This window comes from Manacus vitellinus, unplaced genomic scaffold (assembly GCF_001715985.3).
Source record: "Manacus vitellinus isolate BGI_N305 unplaced genomic scaffold, ASM171598v3 scaffold_64_pilon, whole genome shotgun sequence".
NCBI lineage: Eukaryota > Metazoa > Chordata > Aves > Passeriformes > Pipridae > Manacus > Manacus vitellinus.
The window spans coordinates 605,490-615,473 of record NW_021940718.1 but is presented as its reverse complement, the minus strand read 5'-3'; the positions used below and the strand labels follow the sequence as shown (position 1 = coordinate 615,473).

Here is a 9,984-nt window from a genome sequence, read left to right as displayed (position 1 = left end):
TCGTCACTCCCACCACACTTAGGGACATTTCTCTTTGCTCCCACTGTGCTTGGGGACACTTCTCATCACTCCCACACTGCTTAGGGACACTCCTCAACACTCCCACCATGCTTGGGGACACTTCTCATCGCTCCCTCCACACTTGGGGACACTCCTTGTCCCACGTAGGTCCCTGAGGGAGGTTTGGTGGGCAGACCCCCCCTCTGCCCACACACAGGCCGGGACCAAGGACTGATCCCCACGTGGCCCCCTGGGTGACCCCCGAGTGACCCCTGGGTGACCCCTGTGCCCCCCGGGGTGCTGCCCCCTCTGCCCCCCAGCCCAGCCTTCACTCTGACCAGAATAAAGGTGTCTGTGTAACGGGGTGGCTGCCTTGGCTCCTGCCATGGGAGAGGGGCAGGGACGTTCTGTGGGGTGACAGCCCCTCTGCTGTGCTCCCATCCCAGAGGGATTCCGAAATCTGGGAGGCAAAAGGTGGTTTTTTTGCCTTATCAGCCCCAGCAGTGGCAGGTGAGCTCACTGTGGGCATGGAGGGGGCTCCAGGGATGGGTCCCCTCTTGCCTGGACCCCAGTGCAGGTCTGGGGTGGTCAGGGAAGGTTGAGGGATGTTTTGTGGAACTGGAGAAGGTCTGTGGGATTTGGGGCTCGAGGAAGGCCCCTGGGTATGGGGAGGGTCCCAGGGTTTCTGTGGTGTCCCAACACTTTTCCTAAAGGATCTTCTTTTCCTAGGGGACCAGCCAGATCCCATTTGGCATGGGGGTGGAGTGGGTAGGGAATTATCACCTGGGGAGGGCTGATGAGGGTTGTGCCATCACTGGCAAGTGGGAAGAGCAGCCAGTGGCTGGACTGGGGGCCCAGCACGGGCCAGACCCCTCCCCTCCTGGGACAGAGGGGACAAGGTTCACAAGCCTTCTGCAGGGCAGGTGCCAGAGCCTGGGAGGGGCTTTTCCTCTGGGAGGGGCTTTTCCTCTGGGAGGGACTTTTCCTCTGGAATCACCAGGGGTTTCCAGCTGCCCGTGGCCCCGGAGCCAAGATGCAGCTGAATTTGATCGGGGGGAATCACCAGCAAATCCCGGGGATGGCTGGCAGGCGTCCCCCTGGCTGGCCACGCTGGGCTGGGGGGGGGCTGTGGTGGCTTCACCCCCGGCTCAGCTCCGGGCCCAGGGGCTTTGCTCCATTTAGGATTTATTTGTCACTCCCTGGGGGTCTGGAGGGGCCGTGTCCCGTGTCCCTGTCCCTTGCTGACGTCCCCACGGGTGTAGGTTTCATCCCAACCCGTGGGCCACGTGGACCCGCTGGGAATTTGATCCTCCCTGGTTTTCCATGCCAAGGCACTCGGCTCCCAGGGCTGACGGCGTGACCGGGGCCGTCCCGGTGTCCCAGGGCTGTGCCACGTCCCTGGGCACACATCCCCTGGGCTGGAGCAGGGATCTGACCGTGCTGGGCAACACCAGAGCCTGGCTGGGGGCTTGGAATCACCAGCTTCCCTCTGGATGCTGCTTCCCAGGGCTCCGGGGGAGACTTTGGGGTGTGGATTCAGCTGGAGCCGCGGCCATTTGATCTGCTGCTCCCTCACCAGGCTGAGAGGATGTATGGAAATCCTGTAGCACCGCCTGTTCCCGACCCTGCAAAGTTCACATAGTGCAAAGGCTTCCTGGATTCTCCTCGTGCCGAGGGGTTTGGTTTCACCCTCCCAAAAAACTCTTGGAAGTCACCGGTCATTCAGCCCGGCCGGGAGGTGCCCTGCCCTGGAGAGGGAGCAGCAGGGGGGGGTCTTAGCCAGGGGGATGCACAAAAAAAAACCAAAATAATTTTTAAAAAGCAGGATTTGGGGTGTTCTGGTGCTGCCACAGCTGCAAAAAAGGGGGAAAAGAGGGATTTGCTGGGGAGAAAGTGTCCAGGAGGTGAAATACTGCCAGGAAGCTGGGAGTTCCAATGGGATGGGAGGGGGCTGAGGGAGCTGGGGGGGCTCAGCCTGGAGAAAAGGAGGCTCAGGGGGGACCTTCTGGCTCTGCAATTCCCTGACAGGAGGGGGGAGCCCTGCTGGGCTCTGCTCCCAGGGAACAAGGGGTAGGATGAGAGGAAGCAGCCTCAAGCTGTGCCAGGGGAGGTTTAGGTTGGATATCAGGGAAAATTTCTTCATGGAAGGGGTGATCAGGCACTGGAAAAGCATGCCCAGGGCAGTGCTGGAGTCCCCATCCCTGCAGGGATTTAAAAGCCCTGTGGATGTGGCCCTTGGGGACGTGGATTAGTGGTGGCCTTGGCAGTGCTGGGGGAACTCTTGGATTTGATGGTCTTAGAGGGCTTCTCAGGCTCAACAATTCCATGATTTGGTGATTCTGCAAATATTAAACCCCTTAGGAAGTGGTGTCGTGCTCGGAGCTGAGGGGATGTGCTGCTCCCCTGAGATTCCGGTGCTGTGACATCCCAGGATGTTCCGCCTCCATTCCCCTCCTTGCAGCCAGAGCTGACACCACCCTGGGATGTTTCATTCTCTGTGATCAGACAATACCAAAATGCCTTTTTTAGGCTTTAATTCCCTCTTCCCAGAGCCTGGTGGGAGGCGGGAGCGAGGCTTTTTTTTTCCCTTATAAGTCTTCCCGAAATCCAAACAGTCCCGCAACGGCTTCAACCAACCCGTGAACACGCAGGAAACCCCCCCAGAAACTCCCAGCTGCATCCCCCTGGGATCTCTTCTCCTGCCAGGGAGCTGAGCTGCAGCTAATCCGTGGGAAATGCTCCGTGTGCCGATGCCCGACGGATGCAGGAACGTGGGTGACAGGTCGCGGTGTGGGTGACAGGGCACAGCAGGGTGTCCTTGGCCGGGGTGTCCCTCAGCCCTGGAATGGTGTAATCAGAGTGCTGTGGGTCTCCCCAGGCACGCTCAGGGCTGGGAATAGCCTGGGGAATCCAGGGGGATTCCAGAGGGATCCACATCTCCCTCGGAGCGCGGCATCCCCGCTCCAGAAAATAATCGGGAGTAAGGCAAGGATGAGGTGGTGGATGTGGCTCCCCTGTGGCTGCTGAAAACACCCCCTGGAACAGGGTGGGGGTTTTGGGTGATTCCTCACTACTCTGTGGCAGCTGCTTTTCCAGAGCACTGTTTCTGACTCAGGCCCCAAAATCTTGGGAAGGGACCCATCAGCCAAGTTATTCCAGGGGCTGTGGAGCTCATCCCACGGGAGGTTCTGTACTGACACGGCCCTGCACGTGCTCAGGGACATCATTCCCATGGCACTGCTGGTTTCAGCCACTGTATTCCCAGAGAATCAGCACATTTTGGGGTGCTCCATCTCGCCCCGGTGTTAATTAACCTGCTCAGCTAATTACAGTGGTGTGGACTGTCAGAGTGAGCCGAGGACACCGCAGGGCTGCCCTGGAGTTGTCCCCTAAGGCTCAGGAGTGATCCCACCTGGAATGGGCTCACCCAGGCCCTGGCCATGTGTGTCCATGGGTTAAACACATCCCCCTCCCCTCCTGTGGGACCCAAGAGGTCTCCAGCACCCACCAGGTGTCCAGAGGAGGGATCCCAGGCTGGAATTTGCATCCACAGGGAGTTAAGGATGGATCAATCAGCAAACAAACCCCGAGGGGGTCTCAGTGCTGCTCCTTTCAAACTGAAATTCAGGTGGTGGTTTAGTGTGAACTCCTGAAATGCTTCCTAAGGGAGCACAGTTCCAAGTTCTCATCCCCTGAGAAATCCCACCAGCTCACCTTGAATTCCCAAGGCCATTCCCACCTCGCTGGGGGCCTGTTGGGAGCCCCCAAACCCAACCAGGGCCATTCCCACCTCTCTGGGGGCCCATTGGGAGCCCCCAAACCCAACCAGCCACACGAGGAAGGAGCTCTGAGGCCACCCAGGGCTGGGATTTCAAACACACAACAGAAAAAGGGGGGTGGGTGTCGTGTTTTGGGGGAGTTTCGTGCCCAGATGAATTAAATCAGGACCTGAGAAGGAGATTTAAGTGGATTTTTACTGAATTTGAGAGATGATATTACAAACAAGCTGTTGCCTGAAGCCTTTTTGTCTGCAGGAGCAGGAGATCTGTTGTTTTCCCAGCGCAGCTCTACTTGGTCTGCTATAAAAATGCTTTTCCAACTTCTCTTTGGAATATAAAATAATTAAAAAAAAAAACAAACAAAAACACAAAACCAAAAAACCCACCAAGGCCATCCTGTCCATGGGGTTGGGAATAAGTTATCCTCAGTTTTCAATTATATACAGAAGGGACTTGCCAAAGGGCAGCAGGAGAAGAGTTTCCACAAATAAACCCTCCTTCCCACTTCCAAGTATTATTTACATCAGGCTGTACATGGGTCTTCCAGGTCTTCCCAGACCCTGGAAAGCAAGAAGGGAAAGGATGAGTATCCAAGGTGTTCCCAGCACGATCCCCCCCCTGTTCCAGCCCTCCCAGGAGATATTTTATTTACCTATGAGCAATTTAAAAGCTTGTTGTGAATATCTTCAAAGACTTGGTTGTACAGTTCTTCCCTCGACTTCAGGCCATCTAAATAAACTGGGAAAGGAAAAAAAAAAAGCTGGAGTCAGGCTGGAGTCTTTTCCATCAGGAAAAGATTTTGGGAGATTAATTTTAAATATTAGCTTTAAAATATTTCAGATTTTAGAGGCCCCAATGACAAGTTGTTTCTCTATTGGAAAAAACCAACCATCCCAAAACCAGAACGTCCTGCGAAATCCTTATTCCATTATAAAGAATTCCTGCTTTTTATTTATTTTTTTCTTTTAATCCCTTATAAGTCCTCAGAGCATGAAGCAAAGGGAATGAGTTCCCAGCTATAAAACTGCCTGTATTTATCCAGACAAACGGGGCCAGGATTCCAACTCGGGAGTAAAAATAGGACTTTGCATCACTGCAGCCGAGGTTTTCTTGGATTGAATCACCCAATTCCTTAAATTCCCAGCTCCAAGGCCGAAGGCTTTGTGTTTGGGGAGGACTTACCAACATCCACACCACAGTCCTCCATCTCCTTCCTGTGTTTCAAGTACATGGGCCAGACGTGTCCGTCGAAGAGGCCGGGGGGGTCGGGAACGGTGTAGTTCCGTGTGCTGGGAATGACAGCACGGAAAAGGAATGTCAACGGTGATCCAACAGCTGCCCCGTGGGGGTCATGGAAAAGCTGATTGTCACGGGCCAGTTCCTCGTGGATTGGAGCAAAGGAGGCTCAGGGGGGACCTTCTGGCTCTCCACAAATCCCTGACAGGAGGGGGGAGCCGGGGGGGAGTCGGGCTCTGCTCCCAGGGGACAGGACGAGAAGGAACAGCCTCACGTTGCACCAGAGGGGGGTTAAAGTGGAGATTAGGGACAAAAATTTCATGGAAAGGGTTGTGGAGTGTTGGAGCAGGCTGCCCAGGGCAGTGGTGGAGGCACCATCCCTGGGGGTGTCCAAAACCATGCGGAGGTGGCCCCTGGGGACACGGGGGAGCGACGGACACGGTGATGGTTGGACTCGACCTCAGCGATTCGGTGACTCTGAGTTTAGCACCTGGAAGTCTCTTTCTCCACTTTTATTCAAATTTCCCACTCTAAACACCAATACATCCCATCCATTGTGGGCTCCAAATCCCTGGAAGTGTCCAAGGCCATAAAAGTGTCCCTGTCCATAAAAGGTTGGACAGGGCTTGGAGCAACCTGGGCTAGCGGAAGGTGTCCCTGCCCGGGGCAGGGAGTGGAATCAAACAATCTCTAAGGTCCCTTCCAACCAAACCATCCCATGATTCCATGATTAATAGCAAGGTAAAGGGATCTTTCCTTTAGCAGAAAGAAGGATTAGGTTGACACCAAAGAACCTTCTCACCTTCTCCTCCTCTTGCACTCGTCGTACGGCACCGCCAGGTAGTAACGGATGTCAAACAGGTCTATCAGTGGTCTGAGGGAGGGGAGAGAGAAAAATGTGGATTATCTAATTTTTAATGACAGAGAAAAGTGTTAAAGCACCCCAAAAATCTCTCTGCCTCTCTGGGGTTTGTGTCTGTTGAAGGCAACCCAGGTGTGAGTTCTTTCCTCACAGGCAGTGGGTTTGTTGGTTGGTATAAACCGTGGAGAAGGTGTTTTCTGAAGATCAGAGTGGCAAGGGAGGGGCTTTTCCCACCCAAATACCTGCCACTAATCCTGAGGAGGATCACACAGGATCCTGGGGGGGATCAGACACCAGGCTGGGAACCCTGGCTCGTTCTAGATCCTTCCAAACTCAGCGTGCAGGAACCCAAAGCTGTGATTCACCAACCAAATCGAATCAAACCCTGGGGCTGTGAGAATATGCAGCAAAATTTGGGACAAGGCAACTCCTTGGCTCATGTTCACACTCATGGAAGTGTCCAAGGCCAGGTTGGTCAGGGCTTGGAGCAACCTGGGCTAGTGGAAGGTGTCCCTGCCTAGGGCAGGGACTTGGAACTGGATGAGCTTTAATGTCCCTTCCAACCCAGGGGAAGGAGGAACAAGGGGAAACAGCCTCGAGCTGTGCCAGGGGAGGGTCAGGTTGGACATTAGAGGGAATTTCCTCATGGAAAAGGGTGCTCAGGCATTGGAAGGGGCTGCCCAGGGGGGTTTGGAGTCCCCACCCCTGGAGGTGTCCGAGGAAGGACTGAACGTGGCCCTCAGTGCTCTGGGCTGGGGGACAGGGAGGGGCACAGGTTGGACTCGAGGGGCTGGGAGGGCTTTTCCAACTCAGTGATTCCATGAAGCTCCAGTTTTGGTGGTGGAACATTCCCTCTGGGCAAAGGAAAGGCTGTGGGAACAGGGCTGAGCATTTCAGGGGTGTTTATGTCCTTCAGGAGACACCAGAGTTGCTCCCTGGGGAGAGGCCAGGAGCAGGAGGCGCTTTGCCAGCCCCATCTCCACTTGGCCATTCCTGACAGGATTAATCCCAGGGCTGCCTCCATGTCCCCCCCAGTTTGGGAAGCTGGGATGGTGCTGTCTTGTCTGGTACAGCCTGTAACAGCTCCAGCTTTGCCAAGTGTCACAAACAGCTCCTTCTCCTGAAAGGATTTTGTCAACAAAACTCCACTTTGGAGCCAAGAACGTTTCGCTCCCCACGTCTGCTGGGGGTGATTGGCTGAAGTTTATATATTTAGCTATTGGAATTTTTCTCCCTCTCTCTCCCCTGCCAGTTCTGCCTCCCCTTCTTCCTGCCAAGAATTTCCCTGCCCTGTATAAAAAAGGCAAAAAATAGGGTGATCCTTCGCTCCGATGTTCACTCGGAATCCTGGAGTGGGTTGGGCTGGAAGGGATTTTAAACCCATCTCATCCCATCTCCCACTGTCCCAGGTTGCTCCAAGTCCTGTCCAACCTGGCCTTGAAGTTACCTAATTATTAAGCTCAGTTACCTAATTATTAAGCTCAGTTTAGTCAGTGTTGAACAAGTGAGAGAACTGTTCCTGAATTCCAGGAGAGGTCCCAAGCAGTGAATTGTTCATCTCCTTGTTCTCATCCATGAGCTTTCGGGTGGGGGTGAGGGGGATTCCAGCTCAAATCCTGGTCTAAACCCCCCCTGGAGTTTTAGAAAAACTCACATTATCCCCTTCACTTTTTTTTTTCAGCGTTTAGGGATTAATTTTTTTACATTTTTCCAGCAAAAACTCTTCGGGGTGAGAATTCAGAACAAGGCAGGGGATTAGTAAAAAATAAAAAAAAAAAAAAGGAGTTTTTAGCTGTGGCACGAGGGACCTTCCCTGGCAAACCACGGAGAGTTCCCCAAACCTTACTTGTAATTATAAAGCAGGAAGCCTTCAATGACCAATATATGGATATCTTGGGAAGCTGGCTCTTTAGAGCCAGGTGTGACATTCACCCCGTGGGAACGGGCAAACTTCACTGGGTTCTCAATCCAGGCCCGCACCGTGCTCACCATTGCCTCCATATCCAGGGAATCCAACACTGGATCGGGAGAAAGGGGGGTGGGGTGGGGAAAAAGGGGACACGATCAAAACACCACGAAACCGCAGGGGGAAAGAGTCAAAACAACAACAGTAAAAAAAAATAAACAAAACAGGATGAACTTGTAGGAATTAACAGAAATTTTACCGTTAAGGCTTTTTTTTAAAATAATTTAAAAAAAAAAAAAAAAAAAGAAAAGGAATACTTAGGAAAAAAATATACATTACTGCATCCTATAGCGAACACTGCTCTTACCATCCCATTGTTTAAAGCCGTCTTCCCCGACTTCTATTTGATCTTGTGGCTGAAATATAGTGAGCAATAAAACATTGCTGCAACCTCAGCGTGATCAGTTCCCTGCGAGCCGATCAGCACAGACCCCCTCCGGGCAACGTGAACATTTCCATTCCCGTGTCTCTCTCTCTCTCTCTCTCTCTCTCTCTCTCTCTCTCACCAACCCCAAGAGCTCGGAAAAGTTTGGCCTGGCTCGGGCAAACCGGCTTTGGCTAAAAGGCTTTGAGCTTAAATCCCTTGATAGGGCGTTAGTAAAAAAACATAGAGATCGATATTTAAGGGTTTGAAATGCAAATATAGTGTTAAGTAAGTGCTAAAAGTCGCGTTTTACAAGGATAGGTGTTTTAACTCTAATAAAAAAGCAGGTGGGCACAGCAGGGCTTTGGTCACACAGTTACAGCTTTGCTCGTGCTGGTGTTCACAGGAGGGAGAAGTTACAGACCTTTGTGGGATAATAAACACAATTCCTCCTCCAAGGGCTCCTGTGTGACCAAATCTGTGCAGGAGGCTCCTGGCAAAGCTTTTCCAAAGGAATATCTCGCTCTGCTTGGCACCTGCCCCTGTGAGGGCGGGGCAGACCCAGCACACGGTGCTGGAGCACCTCATATTTTAGGGGGTGACACAGAACTGCTCCAAGGACATTCCTGCGTCTCTTGGACTTCCACGTGGGATATTGTCATTCCCAAGGAATGGTGCAGTGCTTTAGTGACATGGTTCTGCACCTCCAAGCAGGAGGCAGCAAGCAAAGGTCTTCTGCTTTCACCTCTGCAACATTTTAGTTGGGTTCTGATGCAGAGCTGTCAGAGCTCCCCAATAAAACCCCCTTTCTGTATTTAAACCAGCACAGAGGTGCTTAAACCCCAAAGTATCATTTAGGAGCCACGTTCTTACTCGAGTAAAATAAGGAGGGAAAACCCAAAATGGAGAAAATTATTTGTGCAGAGCACAGTAAGGAACCTCTGACTGAAATGAGCAGTTATATCTGTAGGTTATATCTGTAGTTAACACTAAAAGGTTTTGCTGTGACCTCTCTGAGCTGGGTCATGCCAAGTTCACGTGGCATTTTTAAAGGTCAGGAACACCCCACCTGTCCAGTCATTTAAAAATTAAATATATATTTTTTTAAAAAACCCCACCACCTAAAATCGGGAAGTGTGTGGCTCCTAAGCTGTCCAAACTGACTGGGTGAGCATGCAGGAGCACCCGACACTGCCAGGGGACCCAGCACAGCTATCCCTGCGCAGACAAGCAGCAAATAACGCTGTGAGGAAGAGGGGGCTCGGCTTACCTTGAAGAAATCGTCCTGGTGGACCACACAGCAGTTGGGGAGAGCCTTGACGAGCCTGTTGGTCAGGGTGGTTTTGCCACCATTGGTGACACTGCACGGGGGGTGACACAGAGGTGGGAGAACCACGTTAGAACTGGGTTAGAGCCGGGTCTGAGAGACACACTGGGACACCCGGGCTGTGGGGGGACCTCCAGGCCTGAGAGACACACTGGGACACCCGGGCTGTGGGGGGACCTCCAGGCCTGAAGGAGCAGAGCCCTGAAGGACCTGGGCCGGGGTCCATGAGGGACCAAAGCCTCTGAGGGGACTCGGCTCTGCCCTGCCCTGAGGGACCCAAACCCCTGCCCATGGGGCGAGACCCTGAGGGACCTTGGTCAGGGAGGGGACACAGGTTCTGACCTACCCCGGGGGACCGGAACCCCGGCCCATGAGAGGAGACTCTGACAGACCCGAGCCCATGAGAGGACTCGACCTCCTGCCCCTGGGGGGGGAGACCCTGAGGGTCGC

The 9,984-nt window shown here is 53.2% G+C and overlaps 2 protein-coding genes across 3 annotated transcripts in view; one reads left to right on the top strand and one right to left on the bottom strand.

Moving 5' to 3' along the window:
* Nucleotides 1-360, top strand: part of DAPK3 (death associated protein kinase 3) — a 5,073-nt gene extending 4,713 nt beyond the window's left edge. The window contains exon 9 of the mRNA XM_029963858.1: nt 321-360. Coding sequence (XP_029819718.1) covers nt 321-360 — 40 coding nt within the window. The remainder of the gene's footprint in view (nt 1-320) is intronic.
* Nucleotides 361-3,956: 3,596 nt separating this feature from the next.
* NMRK2 (nicotinamide riboside kinase 2) overlaps nt 3,957-9,984 on the bottom strand; it is a 7,941-nt gene continuing 1,913 nt past the window's right edge. The window contains exons 2-7 of one of the 2 annotated variants that reach the window (XM_018083540.3): nt 9,478-9,568; nt 7,724-7,895; nt 5,818-5,889; nt 4,962-5,068; nt 4,432-4,517; nt 3,957-4,339 (exon numbers count right to left, since the gene is read on the bottom strand). In XM_018083540.3, coding sequence (XP_017939029.3) covers nt 4,432-4,517; nt 4,962-5,068; nt 5,818-5,889; nt 7,724-7,895; nt 9,478-9,568 — 528 coding nt within the window. In that variant the 3' untranslated portion in view covers nt 3,957-4,339. Of the gene's footprint in view, nt 4,340-4,431; nt 4,518-4,961; nt 5,069-5,817; nt 5,890-7,723; nt 7,896-8,150; nt 8,200-9,477; nt 9,569-9,984 lie in introns of those variants that run through there. The other variant, XM_018083541.2, reaches the window with a different exon arrangement.